The sequence below is a fragment of the Scyliorhinus torazame genome, chromosome 30 (genome assembly GCF_047496885.1).
Source record: "Scyliorhinus torazame isolate Kashiwa2021f chromosome 30, sScyTor2.1, whole genome shotgun sequence".
In the NCBI taxonomy this organism is placed as follows: domain Eukaryota; kingdom Metazoa; phylum Chordata; class Chondrichthyes; order Carcharhiniformes; family Scyliorhinidae; genus Scyliorhinus; species Scyliorhinus torazame.
The window spans coordinates 32,199,445-32,212,406 of NC_092736.1; the positions used below are offsets into that span (position 1 = coordinate 32,199,445).

General features: G+C 49.2%; 1 protein-coding gene across 1 annotated transcript in view; it reads right to left on the reverse strand.

The window, feature by feature from the left end:
- anxa2b (annexin A2b) overlaps window positions 1-12,962 on the reverse strand; it is a 316,940-nt gene that overhangs the window by 15,554 nt on the left and 288,424 nt on the right. Inside the window, exons 6-7 of the mRNA XM_072493096.1 lie at window positions 11,337-11,427; window positions 563-642 (exon numbers count right to left, since the gene is read on the reverse strand). Coding sequence (XP_072349197.1) covers window positions 563-642; window positions 11,337-11,427 — 171 coding nt within the window. The remainder of the gene's footprint in view (window positions 1-562; window positions 643-11,336; window positions 11,428-12,962) is intronic.

Consider the following 12,962-nt stretch of genomic DNA (forward strand, 5'->3'; position numbering starts at 1 on the left):
AGATGGTCCACACGGCTGCCACTGTGCGTCGGTGGTGAAGGGAGTGAATGTTTGTGGAAGAGATGCCAATCAAATGGGCTGCTTTGTGGGTGTCGAGCCTCGAGAGGGTTGTTGGAGCTGCACTCGCCCAGGCAAGTGGAGAGTATTCCATCACACTCCTGACTTGTGCCTTATGGACGGTGGACAGGCTTTGGAGAGTCAGGATGTGAGTTACTCTCCGCAGGATTCCCAACCTCTGAGCTGATGTGGTAGCCACAGTATTTATATGGTTAGTCCAGTTCAATTTCTGATCAATGGTAACCCCCAGGATGTTGATAGTGGAGGATTCAGTGATGGTAATGCCATTGAATATTGCAGGGCACAGTGATTTTCCTGCCTTGTCTTTGAGCGATGGGGTAAATTCCACAGAAACCTGGGCAGACGTGGGCTCAGTCACCCTGGGGTTCCTCGTTGAACCCACTGTCACCCAATCCAGAGATACCGTCTAACCAGCAGAGTCAGAGACTGGGAGATTTCCTCAATGACTGCTTGGCTTATATTCAACAAATAATTTGGGGTATACCTGTGCTAAAGCAGTAAGAAGTTCACGGAAATTCTGAGAAGTATCATCTCTGATGTCCTTAATCATGTCTTTCTTGTAAACTGCAAAGAGGAAAATTTTACAGTCATCATTTTGTTAGCATGGGTAGATCTTGTTCTGATTGTCAGGATGTAACGAGTGATGTACCACAGGGATCCGTGACCAGCCCTCAACTGTTTACAATCTTGGAATATTTTTATGGCAGAGCTGGATAGGTGAACAAGGGGGTGAAAGGTTATCTGGGGTCGGCAGGAATGTGGGGCTGTAGTTACAATCAGATCAGCTACAATCTTATTGAATGGGGTTTGGCAGGCTCGAGGGGCCGAGTGGCCCACTCCAGCTCCCAATGTAATGCATGCTGATTTGTTACTTGGATACTGCTGTAATCTTTTGGAATATTCCTCACATCATTACCATCCTTTGCAAAGTGTTGGGTGGAATATTATAACCCCGTTTCTCACATATTCCTGCGACTGCTGCTTAAAGGCCCATTTCCCAGGGGATTATCTCCATTGCCGTGTTCTCCATGCGTGCTCCTGAGCTCCTGTGCTCTGTGCAAGCCTCTGACTCCAGAAAAGGGGACAGAATCTTCTAGTTCGAGCCAGCCATCAGGGATGATGTTAGGGAGCACACTCCGTTCCAAAAAGGGGAGCGGAAATCCCGAACTCTCTCTCCCGAAAAACGGTCAAAGCTGGAGGTCGCTGCTGGCGGAGAGGAAAAAGCTGCAAATGGACTTTAACCCGCTATCCACTAGGAAAGCAGTGTACCAACTCCGCCAGACACGGGGGACCTTCTACGAACACGGAGACCAGCCTGGCCGCCTATTGGCTCACCAGCTGAGAAAGCAGGCAGCCACGAGGGAAATAGCGCAGGTAAAGGATAGCAGAGGCAGACTGGTAACAGGACCAAAGGAGGTCAATCGGGCATTTGAGACCTTCTACCGGAGACTGTACACCTCCGAGCCCCCCGACGGGGACGCGGGGATGAAACTGTGCCTAGACGGACTGGAACTACCAGTTGTGGGGTAAGACAGACGGGCGGAGCTGGAAGCACCAATAGACCTGGGAGAAATCATGGAGAGCATCAGCTCCATGCGGGGAAGGGACCGGGGCCCGATGGGTTCCCGGCGGACTTCTACAAAAAGTTTGCACCAGTCCTGGCCCCACACCTAAGGGACATGATCGCGGACTCACTGGCAAGGGGCACCCTGCCCCCAAAGCTAGCGCAGGCCACAATTTCACTGATACCCAAAAAAGATAAAGACCTGACGGAATGCGGATCATACAGACCCATTTCACTGCTGAACGTGGATGCGAAAATACTCGCAAAGGTCCTGGCCAAAAGGCTGGAGGGCTGTGTACCAGAGGTGGTCACAGAGGACCAAACCGGCTTTGTCAAGGGTAGGCAGCTCACAGCCAACATCAGGCGACTGCTGAACGTAATAATGACCCCCCCCCACCCCCCGGACCCCGGGGAGAGAACACCAGAGGTGATCGTCTCCCCGGACGCAGAAAAGGCCTTCGACAGTCGAATGGAGCTACCTCCTCGAGGTACTGGAACGGTTTAGGCTAGGAGCGGGATTCACCGCCTGGGTGAGGCTCCTGTACATCTCTCCCAAAGCGAGTGTCCGAACTAACACCACCAGCTCTGAATACTTCCAGCTACAGAGAGGAACAAGACACGGCTGCCCCCTGTCCCCACTCTTGTTCGCGCTAGCGATCGAACCCCTGGCGATAGCCCTGCGGGACGCGAAAAGCTGGAAGGGAATCCGGAGTGGAGACAGAGAGCACAGAGTCTCACTCTATGCAGATGACCTGCTCCTCTATGTCTCAAAGCCACAGGACGAACTGAAGGCAATACTGCAAATACTGAAAGAGTTTGGAACCTTCTCGGGCTACAATCTTAGCCTGGGCAAAAGCGAGGCATTCCTGGTGAACCCAAATGGGGGACAGACAGAGCTGGAGGGGCTCCCGTTCAAAAGGCCCAGAACAGATTCCGCTACCTGGGGATCCAGATAGCCAGAGACTGGACACAGATCCACAAGTGGAACCTGACCAGCCACTTCAGGTTGGTCAGGTTGGAGGAAGTAGGAAAAGACCTTCTACGGTGGGGCTCACTCCCACTCTCCATGGTGTGGAGAGTGCAGACGATCAAGATGAACGTACTGACAAGGTTCCTCTTCCTGTTTAGATCCATCCCGATCTTCATCCCCAAGGCCTTTTTCCAAAACATAGACAGGCTAATCATGGCGTTTGTGTGTGGGGGGGAGGGGGGAGGATTCGGGGGGGGGGGGGGGGGGAGAACCCGAGGATTCCCAAACTGACATTGCAAAGAGGGAAAGTCAGAGGGGGCTTGGCCTTACCAAACCTACAATACTACCACTGGGCAGCAACGGCAGAAAGAGTGAGGGGATGGGTACAAGAACCTGACACAGATTGGGTACAAATGGAGGAGGCATCCTGTAAAGGAACAACCCTCCGGGCCCTGTCCACAGCAGCACTCCCATCCTCCTCAACAAGGTACACAACGGGCCCAGTGGTAGCGGCCACGCTGCGAACGTGGACCCAGTTGAGACAACACTTCGGGATAACCACAATATTCCTTATGGCCCCCATCTGCGGCAATCACAGATTCCCCCAGCCATGCTAGATACCACCTTCAAAAGATGGAGGCGGGAGGGGGGCACACTGACGGTCGGGGACTTCTACGGAGGGCACAGACTGGCGACACTGGACAAACTGACGAGGAAGTGGAAATAGCAAAAAGGACAGGAATTGAGACACCGCCAAATAAAACACTTCCTCCGCAAAGAGACAGTGGGGTACCCTGGTGCCCCAGAAAGCACACTACTAGAGGACCTGATAGGCACAAGCAGTGAGAAGGGGGGGGCTATGTGGGAAAATATACAGACAGCTACTGGACAGAGCTCGAACACCACTGGACAGGACCAGACAAAAATGGGAGGACGAACTGGGGACAGAGGTAGGATGGGGACTCTGGAGCGAAGCACTGAGCAGGGTGAACTCCACCTCCTCCTGCGCAAGGCTCAGCCTAATGCAGCTCAAAGTGGTGCACAGAGCGCACCTGACCAGAACCCGAATGAGCAGGTTCTTCCCGGAGGTGGAGGACAAATGTGAGCGGTGCCAGAGGGGCCCGGCCAACCACACCCACATGTTTTGGGCTTGCCCCAAGCTTGCTGGGTTCTGGACAGCCTTCTCCGAGGCAATGTCCAAGGTTGTTGGGGTGAGGGTGAAGCCATGCCCAATAGTGGCAATCTTCAGGGTATCGGAGCCGCCAGAGTTACACATGGGGAAGGAGGCCAACGCCCTCGCTTTCGCTTCCCTACTCGCCCGCCGGAGAATCCGGCTCGGCTGGCGATCGGCAGCACCACCCACAGCTGCAGCCTGGCTCGCTGACCCCTCGGAATTTCTCCACCTGGAGAAGATTAAGTTCGCCACCCGAGGGTCAGAGGGAGGCTTCCTGGATACTTGGGGGCAGTTCGGCGGCCTGTTCCAAACCCTGCTTGAGGCCAACAACGAGGAGTAAGCCAGGGACAAAAAAAGATGAAGAATCAAAGGACTGCGATGGGGAAACCACAAGAGAAGAGAAAGGGTGCTGAAACCAATGGGGGGGGGGATATCACAGACCGATCCAGGGGGCAGCAAAATGTACGTACAGTCAGTCAAATGAAGGACGAAACAAACCTCTCTGTAAAATAAAGCAAATTAGCGTGGGCAAGAAAAATGTAATGTCTATAATGTATATAAATGTAATGTCTATAATGTATATAAATGTAATGTCTATAATGTATATAAATGTAATGTCTATAATGTATATAAATGTAATGTATATAATGTATATAAATGTAATGTATATAATGTATATAAATGTAATGTATATAATGTATATAAATGTAATGTATATAAGCAACAACTGCTTATAAATATGAGAAAAGCCGATAAAAAGATTTTCAAAAAAACAGCTGGAGGTCAACTGAAAACTTGAAAACCAAGATTGGGTCAGAGTTTTGTTGGGTCGGGGGGAGCGAATAGATTTGGACCAAAGTGGGTTGATGAGGTTCAGATACAGACCAGCCAAGCTCTAACTGGAGACGTTTCAGGGGCTCCTGTTCCGATACGCTTACTGAACAATAAACCTGTTCGACGAGAGATTAAATCAGCAACAACCAGCCAAGCTTCCAACAAAGTGAATCTGACAAAGCAAACTGGGAGATCACAGAGATCACATTGGAATAGACAAACTGGGAGATCACAAAGATCACATTGGAATAGACAAACTGGGAGATCACAAAGATCACATTGGAATAGACAAACTGGGAGATCACAAAAATCACATTGGAATAGACAAACTGGGAGTTCACAAAGATCACATTGGAATAGACAAACTGCGAGTTCACAAAGATCACATTGGAATAGACAAACTGGGAGATCACAAAGATCACATTGGAATAGACAAACTGGGAGATCACAAAAATCACATTGGAATAGACAAACTGGGAGTTCACAAAGATCACATTGGAATAGACAAACTGGGAGTTCACAAAGATCACATTGGAATAGACAAACTGGGAGATCACAGAGATCACATTGGAATAGACAAACTGGGAGATCACAGAGATCACATTGGAATAGACAAACTGGGAGATCACAGAGATCACATTGGAATAGACAAACTGGGAGTTCACAAAGATCACATTGGAATAGACAAACTGGGAGATCACAGAGATCACATTGGAATAGACAAACTGGGAGTTCACAAAAATCACATTGGAATAGACAAACTGGGAGATCACAAAGATCACATTGGAATAGACAAACTGGGAGATCACAAAGATCACATTGGAATAGACAAACTGGGAGATCACAGAGATCACATTGGAATAGACAAACTGGGAGATCACAAAAATCACATTGGAATAGACAAACTGGGAGATCACAGAGATCACATTGGAATAGACAAACTGGGAGATCACAAAGATCACATTGGAATAGACAAACTGGGAGATCACAGAGATCACATTGGAATAGACAAACTGGGAGATCACAAAAATCACATTGGAATAGACAAACTGGGAGATCACAGAGATCACATTGGAATAGACAAACTGGGAGTTCACAAAGATCACATTGGAATAGACAAACTGGGAGATCACAAAGATCACATTGGAATAGACAAACTGGGAGATCACAGAGATCACATTGGAATAGACAAACTGGGAGATCACAAAGATCACATTGGAATAGACAAACTGGGAGATCACAGAGATCACATTGGAATAGACAAACTGGGAGATCACAAAGGCACGAAAGGGGGCTTCCGTATCTGGTAAACTGAGGCAAGGCAGGATTCGGGTGATGTTATGGAAGTGACAAGAGGTGAGAATGGTGAGGGAGAGGATTTGCGGTCGGGCGTTCAGCTCCGAGATCAAATCTAACATCGAGACTGCAAATAGTCTGTCTCAGCCTCTAACAGTTACCAGGGTGAGTCAGTGACAAGGGAAGATAGTAATTGACAGGAACAGAAGACACCGGTTTCAACCTTCCCAAGTGGGCGGCACGGCGGCACAGTGGTTAGCACTGCTGCCTCACAGCACTAGGGACCCGGGTTCAATTCCGACCTCTGTGTGGAGTCTGCACCTTCTCCCCGTGTGTGCGTGGGTTTCCTCCGGGTGCTCCGGTTTCCTCCCACAACCCAATGATGTGCAGGTTAGGTGGACTGGGCATGATAAATTGCTACTTAGTGTGTAAAAAGGTGAGGTGGGTTTACTGAGTTACAGGGATTGGATCGGGGAGTGGGCCTGGGTTGGGTGCTCTTTCAAAGGGTCGGTGCAGACTCAATGGGCCGAATGGTCTCCCTCTGCACTGGAGGGATTCTATGATTCTATCCGATGATTCTATGAATATTTAATTGGAGGAAATGTTTGCTGATCTGTTCCTGGATGACGGATAGGCAATTGGAAAATGTAGAGAGACGGTGAGGCGTCAGGAGAGAAGATGGTGGGATAGAGCTCGGTCTTGTCACGTGGAAACTAATATTCTGTTTTCAGGTGATGTCACCGAGGACCAGTCTGTGGATGAGAAATAGCAGGGGTGGCAAGGATAAATGCTTAAGGGGGGCTAACACCAGAGGCAACTAGATTTAGCTTGAGGAAATTAAGCTGCGCAGGTGAATAGGGGGTGAGTAGAAGGTTCTAGTGATAATGATGATAATTCCTTTCCACTGAAGGGGGGCAACATTTTCGTCATTCGTCCGCTTGTCTTGAAACAATATTTCTCAACAACTAATGGACGGGTTTCAACAAAATTCAATACACAGATAGGACGCAGCTCAAGAAAGAACTGATTAGATTTTGGCAAAGATGTCGATCTTGGATTTCTTTCTAAAAAAGGAGATTGGGAGAATTTTTTTTTTTTAGAAAGTTGCGGATAGATTGATTTGGAATGTTGTGGATTGTTCCATCTGCTCTGGTTGAATTTGTCCAACCAGGAGCAGAATTTTCAGAGCAGGTTGTTGGCTGCGGACTGGGCTGCAGTCTCTTCGGTCAGATGGAAGCTCTTAGTTAAAATATTTCTCTTTTTTCAGCTTCGTACTTGCAGAGCAGCAACCCGACAGGGAAAATCTTCACAGGCGAGCTGCGTGATTGTATTTTTAAATTATTTTTTCGAGTACCCAATTCTTTTTTTTAAATTAAGGGGCAATTTAGCATGGCCAATCCACCTAACTTGCACATCTTTGGGTTGTGGGGGTGAAACCCACGCAGACACGGGGAGAATGTGCAAACTCCACATGGACAGTGACCCGGGGCAAGAATTGAACCAGGGTCCTCGGCGGTGTGAGGCAGCAGTGCTAACCCCTGCGCCACCATGCTGTCAAGCTGCCTGATTGTAATAAGGTTGAGTTGACGCAGCAGTGTGCTGGATGTATGTGCTCTACACGGTGCTCTCTTCACACGCTCGGTTAGATTTAGGGTAGGTAGATTTAGCGCAGTGACGGAATAGCACTGGACGACTGCTTTCAGTCCACATGTAAGGGCTCAGTACTGCACCCCTCGACCATTCCTGGATCAGCCATTTAGACTGAAATATAGCAGACCGGATTCGGAAGTTTACAGACGATACAAAAATTCCCTCACGGTGATCAATACGGCTGTGGGTTGCAGAGAGATATGAAGACTTAGGATACATCGGATGGAGAGGAAAACTGCAGGGGATGGGCACAATGGAAATGTGGAGCTTGTTCAAGGAACAGCTACTGCGTGTCCTTGATGAGTATGTACCTGTCAGGCAGGGAGGAAGTGGTCGAGCAAGGGAACCGTGGTTTACTAAAGCAGTCGAAACACTTGTCAACAGGAAGAAGGAGGCTAATGTAAAGTTGAGACATGAAGGTTCTGTTAGGGCGCTCGAGAGTTACAAGTTAGCTAGGAAGGACCTAAAGAGAGAGCTAAGAAGAGCCAGGAGGGGACATGAGAAGTCTTTGGCAGGTAGGATTAAGGATAACCCTAAGGCTTTCTATAGATATGTCAAGAATAAAGAAATGACTAGGGTAAGAGTAGGGCCAGTCAAGGACAGTAGTGGGAAGTTGTGCGTGGAGTCCGAGGAGATAGGAGAGGTGCTAAATGAATATTTTTCGTCAGTATTCACACAGGAAAAAGACAATGTTGTCGAGGAGAATACTGAGATTCAGGCTACTAGACTAGTAGGGCTTGAGGTTCATAAGGAGGAGGTGTTAGCAATTCTGGAAAGTGTGAAAATAGATAAGTCCCCTGGGCCGGATGGGATTTATCCTAGAATTCTCTGGGAAGCTAGGGAGGAGATTGCTGAACCTTTGGCTTTGATCTGTAAGTCATTTTTGTCTACAGGAATAATGCCAGAAGACTGGAGGATAGCAAATGTTGTCCCCTTGTTCAAGAAGGGGAGTAGAGACAACCCCGGTATCTATTGACCAGTGAGCCTTACTTCTGTTGTGGGCAAAATCTTGGAAAGGTTTATAAGAGATAGGATGTATAATCATTTGGAAAGGAATAATTTGATTAGAGATAGTCAACACGGTTTTGTGAAGGGTAGGTCGTGCCTCACAAACCTTATTGAGTTCTTTGAGAAGGTGACCAAACAGGTGGATGAGGGTAAAGCAGTTGATGTGGTGTATATGGATTTTAGTAAAGCGTTTGATAAGGTTCCCCACGGTAGGCTACTGCAGAAAATATGGAGGCATGGGATTCAGGGTGATTTAGCAGTTTGGATCAGATTTGACTAGCTGGAAGAAGACAAAGGGTGGTGGTTGATGGGAAATGTTCAGACTGGAGTCCAGTTACTAGTGGTGTACCACAAGGATTTATTTTGGGGCCACTGCTGTTTGTCATTTTTATAAATGACCTGGAGGAAGGCGTAGAAGGATGGGTGAGTAAATTTGCAGATGACACTAAAGTTGGTGGAGTTGTGGACAGTGCGGAAGGATGTTACTAGTTACAGAGGGACATAGATAAGCTGCAGCGCTGGGCTGAGAGGTGGCAAATGGAGTTTAATGCAGAAAAGTGTGAGATGAGTCATTTTGGAAGGAATAACAGGAAGACAGAGTACTGAGCTAATGGTAAGATTCTTGGCAGTGTGGATGAGCAGAGAGATCTCAGTGTCCATGTACATAGATCCCTGAAAGTTGCCACCCAGGTTGAGAGGGTTGTTAAGAAGGCGTACGGTGTGTTAGCTTTTATTGGTAGAGGGATTAAGTTTCGGAGCCATGAGGTCATGTTGCAGCTGTACAAAACTCTGGTGTGGCCGCATTTGGAGTATTGCGTGCAATTCTGGTCGCCGCATTATAGGAAGGATGTGGAAGCATTGGAAAGGGTGCAGAGGAGATTTACCAGAATGTTGCCTGGTATGGAGGGAAGATCTTATGAGGAAAGGCTGAGTGACTTGAGGCTGTTTCGTTAGAGAGAAGAAGGTTGAGAGGTGACTTTATTGAGGCACACAAGATGATCAGAGGATTGGATAGGGTGGACAGTGAGAGCCTTTTTCCTCGGATGGTGATGTCTAGCACGAGGGGACATAACTTTAAATTGAGGGTAGATAGATATAGGACAGATGTCAGAGGTAGGTTCTTTACTCAGAGAGTAGTAAGGGCATGCAACAGTAGTGGACTCGCCAACACTAAGGACATTCAAATGGTCATTGGATAGACATATGGACGCTAAGGGAATAGTGTAGATGGGCTTTAGAGTGGTTTCACAGGTCGGAGCAACATCAAGGGCCAAAGGGCCCGTACTGCGCTGCAATGTTCTATGTTCTATGTTCTAAGACGAGTCAGGCGAGCAGGGCCATGACACACCGAGTTCAACCCGAGGAGGTTTGAGGTGACGTATCTGGGGAAGGCTAACGAAACAGGGAAAAAGCACATTTAAAAAAAAAAACGATATTGAGCGATGTCGGAAAATGCGGGGGGGACATTGGGGCGAATGCTCAAGGTCCCTGAAGGTGGCGGGACAGGTAGTAGTGGAGGAAGATGGGAGACTTGCTTTCTATTAGCCATGGTACAGCAGGAAGGCGAGAACTGGATAAAACATTCAGATAAAAGCAAAATGCAGCAAATCAGAAACAAACACAGAAATGACAGGATAAACTCAGCCGGTCCTGTAGCGTCTGTGGAAGTAGAAACAGGGTGTTTTTTTTATAAATTTAGAGTATCCAATTACTTTTGTTCCCAATTAAGGGGAAATTTAGCGCGGCCAATCTACGTAGCCAGCACATCTTTGGGTTGTGGGGGTGGGACCCACACAGACACGGGGAGAAATGTGGAAACTCTACCCGGATAGTGAGCCGGGGGCGGGATCGAACCCGGGTCCTCGGCGCCGTGAGGCAGCAATGCTAGCAGAGTTAACATTTCAAGGCCGTACGACCCTTCCTCAAAACATTAACTCTGTCACTCCCTTCACAGATGCTGCTCGGAATCCGCAGCATTTTCTGTTTGTACTTCCTGTTTGCGCAGATGTTGATCCGGAGAATCTTGGCGATGAACAAAGAACAAAGAAAATTACAGCACAGGAACAGGCCCTTCGGCCCTCCCAGCCTGCGCCGATCCAGATCCTTTATCTAAACCTGTCGCCTATTTTCCAAGGATCTACTTCCCTCTGTTCCCCGCCCGTTCATATATCTGTCTAGATGCATCTTAAATGATGCTATTGTGCCCGCCTCTACCACCTCCGCTGGCAAAGCGTTCCAGGCACCCACCACCCTCTGCGTAAAAAACTTTCCACGCGCATCTCCCTGAAACTTTCCCCCTCTCACCTTGAAATCGTGACCCCTTGTAATTGACACCCCCACTCTTGGAAAAAGCTTGTTGCGATCCACCCTGTCCATACCTCTCATAGGACTGAATCAGCTGAGATTCTGTTCATAGGAACAGAGAAGGCTGAGTGATTTCAGTGAGAGGTGGACATACATATCCGGGGGGGGGGACTCAGGTGAGGAGAAACCTCTTCAGTCGGAGGGTGATGCACCTGTGGAATTCTCCAGAAGGCGTGGAGACCAAATCGCTGAATATATTTAAGAAGGAGATGTGTGGATTTCTAAACTCTAAAGGTATCCAAGGGAGACGGCGGGAGTCTGGTGTTGAGCTGGAGGATCAGCCAGGATCATAATGAATAGCGGAGCAGGCTCGATGGGCCGAATGGCCTCCTCCTGCTTCTATTTTCTATACAATTGAGGGTAGGGCGGGAGTTCAAACAGGATTTTTCCTCACTTACGTTCTTGATAAGCCTTGCTCATGTCCTGGATTTGCTTGTTTGTACGGGAGCACAGGATCTCAATCAGAGTGTCTTCATTGGTTCCCAGGCCCTGTCGGAAGCAGATTTTGAAACCTTATTTCTTTTCCCACGGGTAGATACTCACACAGTTCCGCGGGTTCAGCAGCGCAGAGCAGAAAGGGACACACTGCTCGCAGCAGGCGACAGAAAGGAAACTGGGAGGCTGGTCTGTGGGATCTTCCTGTGCCCAGTGATGCCGCCTTTATGGATTTCCAGGCTCGAAAGGTGTCAAGGGGAGAGCGTGGACCTGACCATTAATAATTGCCCGAGCTTTCAATCACATCTCCCGCAGTCACAGCCAGCAACCACCAGATGGCACATCGAGCACTGGCTGGGACTGAGGCACAGAGATCTCACCCTCTCGGATTAAACAGGTAACATCATTTATAACTTGCTGTCCCAACCGTGGATAAGTGAAAACTGCATCACGGAGCCAGCACAGTGTTCGCTTCACAGAGCTGTGCCGAATGGGTCATCTAACGCAGCCAGCAATGGGATTACGTGAGTGCGATGAGTCAGTGACTGTATCTATGCTTCTGTTTGTATTTACATCTTGATGACAATATATACTTCTCATAACCTGTGCACCTGGGCGAATGTATTTGTGAGGGAACATATGGGACATGTGTGTGTGTGTCTAGTGTGTGTTTGTGTGCATGCATGTGCATGTATGCATACACGTGTGGAGTGCCACTGTCTATATATATATATATACACACACACACACATATATATATATTTGTATGTGAGTGTGTGTGTGAGAGAGTGTGCGTGTGACTGTGTGTGTGACTGTGTGTGAGAGGGTGTGTGGGTGTGGGTTTGGGGTGGGTGGGGATGGGTTTGGAGTGGGTGGGGATGGATTTGGGGTGGATGGGGGTGGGTTTGGGGTGGGGTGGGGGTGGGGGTGGGTTTGGGGTATGGTGGGGGTGGGTGGGGGGGGTTGGGGTTTTGGGGGGGGTTTGGGGTGGGTTTGGAGTGGGTGGGGATGGGTGGGGGTGGGTGGGTTTGGGGTGAGTGGGAATGGATTAGGGGGGTGGTGGGGGGGGGGGTTGGGGTGGGTTTGGGGTGGGTTTGGGGTGAGTTTGGGGTGGCTGAGAGTGGGATTGGGGTGGGTTTGGATGGGTTTGGAGTGGGTTTGGGGTCGGTGTGGGGTGGATTTGGGGTGGGTTTGGGGTGGGTGGGGGTGGGTTTGGAATGGGTTTGGGGTGGGTGTGGGGTGGGTGGGGGTGGGTGGGGGTGGGTTGGGTGTGGGGTGGGTTTGGGGTGGGTTTGGAGTGGGTGGGGGTGGGTTTGGAGTGGGTTTGGAGTGGGTGGGGGTGGGTGGGTTTGGGGTGAGTGGGAATGGATTAGGGGGGTGGTGGGGGGGTTTGGGGTGGGTGAGAGTGGGTTTGGGGTGGGTTTGGGGTGAGTTTGGGGTGGGTTTGGGGTGAGTTTGGGGTGGGTGAGAGTGGGTTTGGGGTGGGTTTGGGGTGGGTTTGGGGTGAGTTTGGGGTGGGTGTTGGGTGGGTGGGGGTGGGTTTGGAATGGGTTTGGGGTGGGTGGGGATGGGTGTGGGGTGGATTTGGG